At 39.0% G+C, this 14,656-nt stretch overlaps 1 protein-coding gene across 6 annotated transcripts in view; it reads right to left on the bottom strand.

Annotated features, from left to right (window-relative positions):
• EML4 (EMAP like 4) overlaps positions 1 to 14,656 on the bottom strand; it is a 147,394-nt gene that overhangs the window by 74,229 nt on the left and 58,509 nt on the right. For 2 of the 6 annotated variants that reach the window (XM_015857491.2, XM_015857495.2), the window contains exon 1: positions 11,372 to 11,474. The exons of 2 other annotated variants lie outside the window; for them this stretch is intronic. In XM_015857491.2, the coding sequence (XP_015712977.1) occupies positions 11,372 to 11,438 (67 nt within the window). In that variant the 5' untranslated portion in view covers positions 11,439 to 11,474. Of the gene's footprint in view, positions 1 to 11,371; positions 11,475 to 14,656 lie in introns of those variants that run through there. 2 more of the 6 variants (XM_015857490.2, XM_015857494.2) reach the window with 1 other exon arrangement.

Raw genomic sequence — 14,656 nt, 5'->3', positions numbered from 1 at the left:
TTTATGCATGACTTTGATAAATGAAAACTGGCCCATCTGGAGCAGATCTGTACAGAACTGTGTATATCTTTATAGACAATCATGGAACCCAAAACTCAATTATAAAAAACAATAAAATAACATGCCATATACTATAAAATTAAATCACCATAGCTTTGCATTTAGTTTTAAGATAAGAACAAAGACATACAACTACAGTGGAACAAAGTTTTCTTTGGACTTTTCATCAAGCATACTGCACATCCATATTAGCACATTGTTCTGTCTGTAGATGATTCACAAGATTTTCTCACAGCACATGAATATTCTGAAACGCAACAGCTGCTACTGATCCTTGTAGATTTTGACTGTTTAATGATTAATTTGAAATGAGTTCACATCTGTGAACCTGCACTACTGAAACACTGCATTACAGAGAACATCACCCATGCTTTGAGGCAGTCTCATTTCAAAGAATTAGTCCGACATATGTGATGATCTATATCTTCATCTCTAATAATTAGTTTTGCTTGTATATGCTGAACATATCTGAGAACACAGGCTTTCATATTCATTTATTTATATTCTTGCTGGCACAAAAAAAAGCAAGAGAGGGAGAAAGATTAGAACATAATACAAAAAACATCATGGAAAAATTAACTTGGCCATATCCACAGTTACAGCACTTCGATAAAAATATTTTTGTAATAATCCAGCGCATCTGCTGCTGTAAGCACTCATTTTAATGCTGATAATCTAGAAATTTAACTGCTCAAAATTCACAGGGTACAACTCCACCCTGTATTTAATTAAATGGATCATTAAGCTTGCCCAAGTTTCCAGTAACTGTATTATCTACTGGGCACCCATGTCTTACAAGAAACAGAACAGTCTTCAAACCTGGCCAATACTAGATTTGATAAGCAGACTGAAGAAAGAAAACCAAACCAACACTTCTGCACATTTCTCCTGTTTGACATAGGAATCCATGTAATTACTTGAAGAAGCAGGTAATTATGCTGGCTGTCTCTCAAATATCCTTTCCCCAGATGCATACTTCTTATCAACTCCACCTCCATTAAGATGCATCTAAACACTAAAACCATTCACTGTATTTTCACCACCTGCTAATTAAAATGCCTTGTGGTTTGTTAAGAATTTTCTTTTTCCAGCATTGGTTAGCACCTGATCCCTCAGACAGTCTTCTGAAGCTCAAGTTTTTCAGTGCTTGGCTTTCAACTGGCAAGACATGCCCTTATCTTCCAAAACAGTGCTTCTGAACAACACACGATGGCTACAAGAACCTGTGTGGGATGCTCTACATAACTTGTTCAGCAACAGTCCCAGTCATCCCAGATTCTTTTTAGTATCAGATGACACCCTATTTTCATGTCACAGCAATAGAAAGTGAAGCACAGCAACTCTTACTGTTATATAACATACATGCTTGGAAGTTCACAAGGGAATTAAATAGTTTACAGTGACTGCTGCAATCAACTGCTCTACCATAAATTGCACGTGCATTAAAAATAACATTGAGTCTTAAAATCTTCTATATTGAAAAACAATCTTCAAGATCAGTAGTATATTTTCAACAAAGTTGAATATAGATAATATATATAAGAATATATCATACTATGCTAGAAAAGTATGTACATAAAATACACATAGCTATATTGTGTCTATATAATATATATTATTATGTATTTTATATATTATATAATATACTATATCATGCTAGAATTATCAGCATTATTTACAATAGTGAATACTTTCACGATAAAGTCCTCAAGTCCTAATTGACTTATAATCATGACCCCTAATTGCTACAGCAATCAGGCTTCTGACATGCATGGGAATGTCCTGGCTACTGGGCAATAACTTAATTAGAATATTGGGTAATTAACAGATTCTTTTGACCTTAATCTTTTTAACTATGCTCTTCATCTGTTAAATGCAAGTATCATCCCACACTTAACCCATAAAGGTTAATTAACACTGGTAGGCTACTGAGACACTACCGTAAGTTCTGTAGCAAAGTCAGTGTTGAAATCCTTGAATAATGAGACTAAAAGCCCTGCCATAAAGATAACAAAGGTAGCCAAGCAAGGAAAATTAAAAGCAACTAAACACCAAGCAGCTGTTTTTTTGCTAGATTTGTCATTTCTGAGGACTAATTCCAAAGAGACAGTGATCAAGTAATTAAAAGCTGCACCTTAACACCTACATGATCTAGAAGTCTAAGTACAGGTTTGAAGGACTACCCCCTTATGCCTTCTATGTTCAGTCCTGAACTTCACATGCATAAACATTTGCATTACAGATGTCTCATGAGGACATAAATCAACAAAAGACAGTAGTGCTACTAGTCACTGATCTGCTCAGCACCATTCGAGATGATACTGGCACTATCCAGGCTTGGACAAAAATACCAAAACATCACAGAGCAGGTCCAGTGAATGCTGTGCAGAGTGCGCCAATAAATGTCTCTTTCCAGGAACATTTTGCCAACTCGTTTACACAAAGTGGTACCCACCAGTTATGACTGCAGGACAAGAAAGTTGGTGTTAAGGTTTGTAAGTGGAGGGGAAAAAGAATTAAAAGAGCACTCACAGTCATGTCAGATTCTTCCACTCCTTCCCCAGGCATCTTATTTACTTATTTAACTGTTCTTGTCAAAGTGATGATATTAATTCCTATTTAGAGCAGTGTCTGTATATTTAGGCCTATTTTTGTAGAATTTAAGCTCCAATTCATACAGGTTACTGCCAATTTTCCAAGACAATTTATTTAACTAATGTGCAAATAAAATCCAGTTTGCAAAGCATTCAATCTTCAGCTTGCAACATCTCAGGCCAAACTCAACATTTACCATCTCTGCAGCAAATCTGCTGCAAAACAGTATTCAGTAATACCAACACAGTTTTAATCTGAAATTTATGGACACCCTCCAATATCTTAAACATTTATTATTCATTCAGGCAACAAACCAATCTAAGATTTTGTTTGTTTGACCTTCTGAAAAGAACATTTTTGCCCTGAAGGAAAGCTGTTTCTACCCACTACATTCAGTATATTCTCATCAGTTGTGTTGTCTAATTTCAGAAGCACAACAGAAAAGCACTGAAATCATTAAGTGATATAACATCAGTCAAAGCAACACACTCTCTTTTATGGATTCAATTTATTTTGTACCATGCAGTGTTTATTTGCAAAATTTTCTCATCTCAAATCATGAGATACAAACGAATGATCTCCAGCTTCTGTTATATAGGCATCCAGTTAGGCATTATGTGTCTAAATGGAAATGTTTGAACACTTCTGTAATTAATTGTGCTGGATGCTACATTGTGCTACCCTTTTTTCCTTCCCTCAAGACCCATAAAAGAGTATCTAATCTGTAACACCAAAAACACCACTGTACAAAGTTTGTTCAGTCTCACTCTGCTATTCTAACCCACACTATCATAAATGCAGCTGTCAGTCAAGTCAAGAAAAACAGAGAGCCGTGGTCTATTTAATTAATTTCCCTTCCCAAATAAATATGTTTTTATTCAAACTGTCTACTTATGAATCTGTGTTGCATCGGTTGAGCCTCTGCCAGTGTTTGCTTGTATTTTACAGGCTATAGGACGTTATCATGTTGATTTAGTATTACATTTACACAAGAGGAATGCTCTCCCCCTGAAATGATGGACACACAAAAATAGGTGTTTTAGAGTACTGTTTGGTTACAGAGATTCATTAACTGATATTGATAGTGCATGCATAGTGCATGCTTTTCTCTCTTGCTGTTATCTTCCTTAAAGCTTAAGGGAAAGCTGGCCCAGTCCACCCTTTGTGGTACCATTTCAAGGTCAAAATTCAGCCTTGCCATGCAGACTGCTCTTCATCCCTCCTAAAATCCACAGTGACCCTCTTCTGGATGCCATGCTCCTCACCACCAGCCCACTACTACTCATTTTTGTGTTTCTGGCATCCCTTGGGGTAACCATCCAGAAACTCCCCTTGCTCCTGCAGAGAATGTAGTCTCTCACACTCTGCTGGGAAGGATGGGATTCTGTGGGTTCCAGTGCTCAGTAGGCACTTACACCAAGCTGGCATTCACATGAGCGTAATCTCTGGCACTTGTATGTCTGAATTACGTAACACAGCCATTTCAGATAAATGAAAAGATTGGCACGGGAAGAGGCTTATCAACTTGTATTATCTTAGTTTTCTGGTATTTCAGGTATATGAGTTCCTTCCACTTACAGCACCATGCAATCTCCCACTTTTCTCTGAAGAGACCTTGCAATGTCATTGTCCTTCCTTATATTTTCTTACCTGCAAGCAATGACAATACGTTCCCTTCTGTGCAAATAATAAGCTGTACTGAGAGACAAGCACTCCTGGATGAAGCGTGTGCAGAACACATTACCTTTTGCTGCTGCAACCAGAGGATGCAACTTCTTGAATGTAACAATATCTCATAGAAGGGCTTGGAACAGACCTCAAAGATCATCCCATTCCAGCCCACCCCCCAGACATGGGCAGGGCTGTGACTGGCTAAGTCAAGCACTAGCTCAGGTTGCCCAGGGCCCCAGCTATCCGCTTTGTGTAGGCAAGAATAAACACAAGGCTTCCTTTTGCTATTTTTAAAGGCCCATTGGTTCTTGGGAACACAAGACTAGACCTCTGTGATCATGACCTACATCCATGAGGACACAGACAGCAGCAGACTCAAAAACCCACTTTGGTTTTCTCAACTAAGATGCCTCCCTGACTTTTGCAACACAACTAGGCTATCTGCTCCAATCCAAGGATGAAGCACAATCTCTGCAACTGCCACACAGTCTGGCTACGAGCTGCTATCTGCAGCCACTCACTGCACATTAATAGTTAGCTTCATTTCAGTTGCCACAGAAGAGCAAGTATTGAGAAATAAAGGGAGTATTTCCATTCTGCATGACACAGAAAACACTTCAGAGCAGACAGGAAGCAGAAATATCTACACTGGTATAAGTTGATAGCCACCCTCAAAAAGAGGAACTGATCACAAATACAGTTAAAAACCTAAATAGTTCTTTAGACACACTCCTTTGTTTTATTACATCAGCAACTAAACAGTCCCAGTGAAGCCCTGAAGTTAGCACTTCCTATAAACAAGGTGTGGGTGGAAAGCATTGCTCACAGCCTTCCTGCTGCTGTGGCTGCTACTGTTTGACAGACGCCTTACTGCACAGCCACCAAACCTGCCATTCTGCAGCATGCTGCCCTCAGCTACTTGGAAGGATTTCACATCAGCATTTCATATTTGACAAAGCAAGGTACTCTCCTAAACAACTCAGTCTGCAGCTCCGCCACCAGGTGCTGCCATGTTTTCTACAATAAGGACACCACTAAAAACTTTCTGCAAAGGCTCTAATCCTACAAATAAACAATATTACAAAGAAATTAAGCTAATTTCATTCATTTGTGACAAGGCTTATTTACTCGTGACAAATGTTTATGTTAAGAGCTTCCAAAATTTCACCGTGTTTTATGTAGATGTTCCATAATTTCACACGGTTGATAGTGATTATCATGAATGTGTCCATAGAAGTTGTCTGCAAGGGAATAACATGCATTTTCACAGGAATGCCTTGTACTCCCCTTCTCAAAGGATGCTTTCGGAGAACACATTTCTGATGTTAAATATTTGTCAAACTTTGTAAATCTAAAGGTATTCTATTTCTATGAAAATTATTTAAATCAATCATATTTCATATCATATTTATAGTTATTTTTTACATAGATGAAACCTATGGCTTATTTTCCTATTATTTGTTACCAAAGCAACATTTTTAGGAAAATAAATAAATAAATAAAAATACCTATAAATAGCAAAGAAAGTAGGACTGGTTATAATATATACATCTGGTATTAGAAGTAATCAAGTTGTACAGACACTTCACAGATAACCAAGAATTAGATCTGGTTGTGACTGAATAACAGCAGCCTTGTGAATCATGAAAAAGCTGCCTCAAGCTTCGCCTGTTTCTTTTCTCATTCTTTCAAATCAAGTAACTTTACTACAAACTGACATCAAAGTCTTGTTCGAAAGAAGGATCTGTGCTTAAAACACAGCTTCACAAAAAGCAGAAGCAGTGGGCAGAAAATGGGAACTAGGAAGTTGATAAACTTTATGATAACTCTCCTAAAAAAGTGAAGAACATACTGGACAATGAGCTATATGCTGTAGGTGACTGTTGCTTCTCTTCCCCTTCTAACAGTCTGTAGATTTCTGCAACTTTCTCATATCTAGGAGGAATAATCTTAAACCTGGCAGCTATCCTCTTAAGCCAAAGAGTTATCCAGCATTCCTTTGACTCTGGCAAATCAAGGTTATTAAGATTAATTTCATATACATTTATTATTAACTACAATAACTACTTAAATATGTAAAATGCATAGACAATATCTACTTAAATATATAGAACAACTATCCAAGAGCCTGCTATTTCTTCACAACATCTCAGTCAAAATAACACACTCCTTCATGCACAAAACGGATCCCACTTCTCTGACTCGATATATCAGTAAGAAAAAAACAAATTTTGTGGTACTATTTCAACACCTTGTAATCATTCTGAGCATCTTATTTTCCATCTACTTTTATTTTATTTTTTTTTTTAAATGTTACCAGGAAAGGAACTAAGTTGGTACAAGTGCAGAATGGGTGCATTTGTAGTCAGCATCTTTGGGCTACAGAGTAGGGTATGGCCGCATAAACCACCAGCAAGAGAGCAAAACAGGGAGTCAGCAGCATCACAGCTTCCCCATAAGAACTACTCAAGCACACACTCTTACTCAAGAAGGAAAGCCAGGCTATTAACCCACATTTACTAACCCTCTGTGTCAACGCGCTGTGAGTTTCACACAGCCCTCCACAACTCATGCTAAAGGCCATGCTCTGAGTGGGACCAGCCCTGGTGACCTGTGATGCCCAAACCCAAGTCAGTGTAGGCAGGCAAAATGCAAAATTCAGCCAATATCTCTCAGAGCTGGGAAGAACTCCTAGCGATGGCCCATGGACAGAGAAGAAAACTCATTCAGCTTCTCCTGGAAGGAAAGACTCCCCTCAATGTGCTTCACAGATATAAACACTCTGACTGAGTATTGTCATGGTTTAAAGTACTGCTAAATAGCACCACAGGCAAACAAGGGAAAAGAAAAACAAACTCGTGCCATTTTAAAGTGTAAAAACAAACAAACAAAGTCAAAAAGGAAGAACAAAGGGAGAAAATACAGTATCTACTCTACTGTTATTATGCATCAAACGGTCTTCTCATCACACATTAAGTCTGACTAATGATTGTAACACGTGGTCCTTCCATCCCTTCTCCTCATGGAGTAAGATCTGCATGTTCAGCAATTTTGCTGAGTTTATTTGCACATTCTACTCTCACAGTTGCTCTGTGCCGTCTGCAGAAGGAGCAGGTTAGAGAAGCATGCCTGAAGGGAGGTTTGAAATGCTGCCGCATTTACTCTTCCATGTGACGCAGAAGTGTGATGCAAAGTTCATAAAGACAATTTTCTGGGTCTCCTAATCTGGGCCTAACTCAACATTTGTGAGCAAAATCTCACTCTTGAGAATATGAGTGAACATCTGAGTCTTTCTGTCTGACCTTTAAAGACTGCTTATCACATCAACTGCACTTTTGATACTTCTCTAATTTTAATTTAAAGCAATTTGCAATGTGATTTCCCATATACTTTCTGCAAGCGCTAAAAAAAAAAAAATACTAACCGCTACCCTGTGCCAGTCATCATTTCAACCTCCCTGTGATGACTAATACATATTCCTAGAACTGCTAGAAGTCAGAGAGCAGAACAGGCAAAGCAGAAGAAACTTTGCACAAAACCATAACCACATGTTTCAAAATGAACTATCATGTTAAAGAATTGAGACTATTCCACTGACTCAAGTAGGCATCACCTTCTTAAAAGTGTAAGATGAAACCCCTTAACCATATTTAAATTTGTAAATTTATTTCCTGTCTTAATAGCACTGGTGTTATTGGTGTTAAAGTGCCGATATTTACTGTAGATATTTAGATATTTATATACACCAGGGATAAATTTATTTATTTATTTTTTTGTCTTTTAGTGGAGGTTCACATTGAAAGTTTTTGTTTGTTTTTTTTTTTTTTTTTTTACATTTTATTCATTGAGTGTCTGTGCAAAAGTTTTCACAGACTGGTCAAGGTCAGCAGAGACCTCTGGAGCTCAGCTGGTTCAGCCCCTTCTTAAGCAGGGACATCTAGAGCCAGTTGCCCAGAGCCATGCCCAGGTCTACAGTCAGTTATGTATATCAGAGTCCAGTACCTTCCTTCACATCATGCTGCCCTGCTGGCTCCTCCTGAACACAGCAAGACAACTCCCTTGCCCTCAGATACCTGGAAAATAAGTGGCATATAACAAGTAAATGGCACCTAGAAGATACATCCAATGAAGCCTGGAATCAGAACAAGCTGGTCTAGCTTACTGCTTACTTCATTAAGCACATGCTCTGCTAATGCACGAAGCAAGTGAATAATGTTCATTCGAACAGCACTTATAATTACTTTGTATAAGAGCTGAATAAAAGTCTAATTTAACCCTACCAAATTGGTAGGAGAGTGCAAGTAGAGCTATAGTAACTTGCTAAGGAAGTAGGAAATAGAATTAGAAACAAGCATACATAACTCTACCAGGGGTTGAAGAATAATGTCTGTGGTATTATCATACCCTATAATGAGATAGAATTTCACCACTAGTCCTAAGAGCAGGCTCCTTATTGTAGGAAACTAGTAAGAATAGCATCTATCAGCATTTTCTTCCATAAAGCAGAGTATTAAAGTAAATAAATGTTAACAGAAAAGTGAATCCCACCCATCACTACTTTTAGAAAGTCTGATTTGCAAGCACTTATAGAATTCAGTTACAGGCAGGAATGGCCAAGTCTCAAATGATGCAACCCTTTGCATCTTCAACTCCTAATGAATGCTGATCCTCTTGGTAGGGAACAGTCTGACCTTCTAGTGGGGCATCAATCTGTACACTGACCTGTATAACCCAAGTTGTAGCCCAGATCTAATTTGATAGCCAAGATCTTTCTGAAGAGATGCGTCATGACATAAGCCTGGCCATGTTTTAGTTGCAAAAGACTCTCTAAACACAAGTATATGAAAGAAGAAAAAAGAAGTCATCACTATTAACACCAAACTAGCTTTCTTAAAAATCTGAATAAGGTTCCTCTCAGCACCGACTTCCCATTTGTTAAAAGGAAGTTCTAGTTCTTCCCTGCTGAAAAAAAAAAAAAAGAGAATTCATTTTTAGCTTTGCCAAGAAATGAGTAAGTAGATGCATGGACATATAATGATAGTCAAAAACAATCAAACAAACAACAAAACAAAAAAACACTCCAAAAGAGGCAGATTTGAGTTTTGTTGTTATTTTCCTTTGATTCTGTGTTTGCTGAGCACAAACTAAGTCACTGTTACAGGGAACAGAGTAGCAACAGCTCTCATGACAAAGGTCTTAATCTCCTTCACACATAAAGAATACATACTGTCAAACAAAACAAAACAAAAAACCATGGAACTTAATCTGAAGGTTTTTCCTACTTCTTGTTACTAGTTGTCATCTCATGAAGCTACTAAAAGCCCTCAGTGCAAGGAGCTCTTGAGGATGTGGTTAGAATTTTCATACGAACAAAGCTCTACGTAGATTCACCATGATCGCACTTTCTCATTTTTGTAAGTTTACTTGACAGCCAGGGCACATTCCACAAAAATTTTATACAAGGGTACATTAGGTCTTATGACGTAAGTAGGAATGAAATTTTAAATCAGTAGAATATATTACACTGCTAAAAATATCCAAAGTCACATTTTCTTTCAATTACAAATGCTGACTTGAACTTTCATTCAACAGTATCTTCAATTTTGTACCAAAATTTATTTTTTTTTTCCTGCATCCTAGAAAATTTTGATTCAAGTAAAATGTACATTTTGAGAAAATAATATATTTCTTGTACCTTACTGTGCCAGATTTCTAGACATCTTAGAGGCCAGACCATCATGTCACGCTTTCTTATGAAGCTCTTTGTATGCCTTTAACTCAAGCCTGAGACTGTGCTATAGTAATCAGATGATCCTCCCCCCCCTAAGCCCCCCCCCAATAAAGCCATTAAAGTCAATGGAAATGACTGACAAGGCTGTATGAAGCACTTGTAATTTCAAGATTTCCAATTCACCCTCCCTCTTTTTTCCCTAGGGTTGCAACATCTTGAATTCTAAACCAAATGCTTTGAATTCTGAAGCAGATAAAGTTCAGTGTGTTGCTCACTTTAAGAAAGCATGCTGTGGCAAGGTCATTTCTTTCTCTCCCATTAAATACAGGTAGAAATCTCTGCACTGAGTACCTGCCCTTACTCATTTTGTAAAGGAAGTTTTCCTGTTGACAGATGTATTTTTGACAGAACGTGAGAAGTTTTGCTGAGAGATGCTGTACTTATATCAAAACTGCACTAAAAGAAGTGCTCAGTGAAGTTTCACTGGGAATAATGCATTTCCCTTCTATGTACAAGAGCAATCACTAATCTGATTTGGTTGTTTTTAATTTTTTCCTCCCTAATAACTGAACTCATACTTTTGGCTGATATAGCAAGAATGCTGCCATTAAAATCTGTTTTATACAGAACAGAGGTCGTTTTGATAGCAGCTGCCTAAAGAAAGGAAATCTGTATTGAAAGATTTTAGATTTACCAAGTTGCTGACAAAAATAAAAGTGGGAGGAAAAAATAATCCTACCTCAGAAGGGCAAATAAACATTTTACACACACAAATACAGTAACTTTAAACTGCAGCAGACTGAGTTATTTTCACCACTTATTTTGAATGAATCTTTACTGCCTCCTGCCTGAGAGGCCCTTGTGCAGCCCATGCTTCCCTGCAGGGGCTTCATCAAGCGCTTCCATCCGCAACATAAAATCAAGGTGTGCACCAAAGGGAGCATGCAGCAGCAGCTCTCACCATGCGTGGAAGGAGTGCTCAGAGCACTCCTCCCTGGCAGTGCACGACCCACTCTGGGATGTGCTGCCAAAGGGCACACACACCACCAAAGCCACCGCACCAGAAGGATCCTGCCCTGCTAAGTATTAACTTCCCTATCACCTTCCTGCTGTTTCCTCTGCTATCCGCAGATAACAGATTTATTGGTTTCTCATAAAGTTTGCTCAAGGACATCACACTGCAGCATGCTGTCTCCACAAGCACACCTTGCCAGCTGCTAGCAAGGCTGCAGTCAACTCCACCGCCCAGATAAATCTTCCCCCCTCGATGTGCACAGATTTCCCCTCCCTTGCCCAGGGGTGACCATACTTTACCCGTGCAGAAGCTCCCCAGTGCTGTGGGATCGCAGCCGGCTGCCAGGCAGGGCAAGCTGCCTTCCATTGCTGGCCCCACGCTGGTCCCGGGGGCTTGCTGTCAGCCCCCCAGCTTGGCCCCTCTGCCTGCAGCCCTGGCCAGAGGCTGGAGGGGGTGGGATAGGGACAAAAATCCCAGGCTGCCGCAGGGAGTGGCTAGCCCTCCGACGTCAGAAATACACCAATAAAGGCACTTACGAGTGCATGCGGCACAGAAATACTTCACCGCATGCTAGCTATCTATCAGTGAGCCCAACATTATGACTTCCTTGCCCCCCACTTTTTTTTTTTTTTTCTTCCCCTTAAGGGAAGCGGAATTTACCAGCTGCTCTTCAACCTGCTTCAAAGTCAGAAAATGGCCATTGTTTACATACAAACGCACCGACTTGCAGTGCTCTCCATTTAAAACTAAAACAATTAGGCTGTCACACGGATATACCCCTGCCATGTCTCTTCCAGAGAGACAACACCACAACGTATTCACAGAGAACATTAAACACAGCTTTAATATTATAATGGTAAAAGACAACAGCAGTCTATTTGCAATAAGCCTGAACATTAAGAACTACTGCAGATAGCTAATGATAAGGATTTTTATATTTGGTCAACCCAAATAAAGGATTATTGTTCCAAAGCATGTCTGTTTATGTCAAAGAAAATCAATTTAACAGCAGTAACAGCACAATATGAAATGAAAAGTTCACACAGAGGGGAGGGCAACAGGGTGGCTATTTGTTTAGTATTACATTAGAATATTTTTCCTATGACATCTTTTCAAGGCAAAAAAGCAGTGACGTCACTAGCAGTATACTTGCATTCATTTCATTAAAATGAAGCAAAATACCAGGGGTTTAAGAGCAGGAGCTTTGCAATGCTATCATTCTGTTAAGCAGAAGAGACCTTGTATTACAAATGCATTACAATCTATTTAGTACGATCGTGATTTTGTCTGCCTTGCGAGATGAAGCACAGCCAGATGAGAACTAATGAATGCAACATGTGTTCATTCTTTTGGTAGCCGTGCCTGAAGCCAGTTGGCAGAATGAATGCAGCAAGATAAATGTCAAAACAAAGCTATTTGTGAATATGTATTGCATATATTTTGCCTCATCTCTCTATCATTCTTCGAATAGTTCATTCTCAAATGTTGTAAGCATATTAAATGCCCCCCCCAGTTTAAGCTTTTATTTTCAACAGCAAGATAATCAGAAATACGTAGGGGAAATTCATGTCTCCATTCAAAAGCAAGGATGTGCAGAATTTTTTTTCAATGCTCACAAACAGTTGATAAAAAGGTTCATAAAAACACACAGTTAAGAGAGAGCACCAAGAGCTTGGCATTTCTTACCATGGAATTATCCATCTGCATAATTCTAATAGTATCTTCATTTTCCAGCAGCTCCTGGAGGAACTGGAGGAACCACACTGGAGGAACTGACCTCTGCAGTGATTTAAAAAGCCAAAACCAAACAAAAATATCAGGAAAAAACCCAGACAGTCAGCTGAACACAACTCTCCTACATTAAGCAAGACAGACAATGACTGTGATTAATAATTGTAATAAAAAAAGCCTAAGAAACTGAATGATGAAAAGCGATAAAGGGCAAAAGGCAAGGGAACAATTAAGTAAACAGCCCTAAGCCAAGCTACTCAACACACAGCTGCAGCACTGGGATTGACCAAGACCCCCTGCTTTCCACTTGTCCCAACCAACGTGTTGCAACACATTATTAGAGAAAACAGTTCTCATTGCAAGATGAAACGCTGAGTGCTATCTTGGGTGGGCTGAACGCACAGATAGATTTTAGCATCCCTTAAAACAGTTACAAAGTATAGGAAAAATCCATCATCAGGCTGTTCCAGTCTCAAGAAAAGAAAAAACAAACACCAACCTGCACCAGGGCAATAAGCTCTTTGAAGAAGCCTAATCTTCAGGATGAGACTGTGAAAACTAGTGTCCTATACACCTCCAGTATACTTGCTCACCCCGAAAACGTTTATCCCACCTTCCATCTATTGCCCACTAATTTGAGGACCTGGGTCACAATTCCTTTTTTTTACCGTTGAATCTTTCATGAAAACCTTAACTTCTCATTTGGATTTTTCCTTGCATATCTCTAGCCAGCCCTGCCATCCTAAGCCATCTCCCTCTTGCAACCCTCCTATCTCTAACAGGTGTCTACCTTTAACAGATCTAAACACAACTCGGGCTTCCCTTCTCTTACAGTATTTAGCACAACTCTCACTAAAATAAAACACACAAAGAAGGCAAGTAACCTTTGCCTAGGAAAAAACTCCCTGTGTATTAACAGTGCAAAGTACAATGGTATACCATGAAAAAGCAAGAAACCAACAACAAATAACCAAACAACATACCTTCACAATCTAACATAATAAAGCACGTTAAAGATCAGGAATAGAACCAAGCATGTTGAAAAAACAAGGTTTATTAAGCTTTGTTTGATGAGTGGGTAGGGTTTTTTTTTGTGCTGTTCCTTTGGTTTTGTTTTTTTGTCTGTTTTGTTTGTTTTTGTTTTTGTTTTTTTTCTTTTCTCCTCTCTGGATTTTTGTAACCCACATGGGAATTTTCTGGAACATTACACATCTGGTAAGAATAGTGGATGTTTTAAAGACTGCAGAAGCATCAGTCAGATGATGAGCCTAAGCAAATAGTCCTTTGAGATACTTCAGCTTTTTAAGCAACAAAACCCACTCCAAACCACACAGACTTCAGAGGTGGGTGCACATGGTTTCTCTGACTTTTGAGGAAAGCCATAGTTCACACAGATTCTTTTGAGTCATCTCTCATGCAAAGAGGAGGAGGAGGAAGTTCCCTGTCACCCTGCCATTGCTTTTCAGTGTCCCAGATCCAGCTGAGGGAGCTAGGGTACTACCTAAAAGCCACTGTTCCTCAAGCCACACAGGCCAAGAAATGGACATGGTCTTCCTGCATTCCTCTAAATGAAAACAAAAGAGGAAGGTCGAATTTCCTTGGTAATGATCCTGCTACCCAGAAGATATCTACAGTTGTATGAAGATTGGAAAAGGTCCACCCACATTCTCATAGAACCAGGATCTCAACCTCCTAGCACAGCAGGCTGTAGAAACCAGAGATGACATGTGAGGCAGATAGGTTGCTTATGTTATCATCCCTCCAGTGGCTTATTGGAAACACTCCCACCTATCTTTCCTTATAGGAAAAAAAAGCAAAAACAACCAACCCAACACCTGCTGCTATTAACATAT

Source organism: Coturnix japonica, chromosome 3 (genome assembly GCF_001577835.2).
Source record: "Coturnix japonica isolate 7356 chromosome 3, Coturnix japonica 2.1, whole genome shotgun sequence".
Lineage (NCBI taxonomy): Eukaryota > Metazoa > Chordata > Aves > Galliformes > Phasianidae > Coturnix > Coturnix japonica.
Note: the sequence above shows the minus strand (reverse complement) of the source record. Positions and strands in the feature narration are given on the sequence as shown.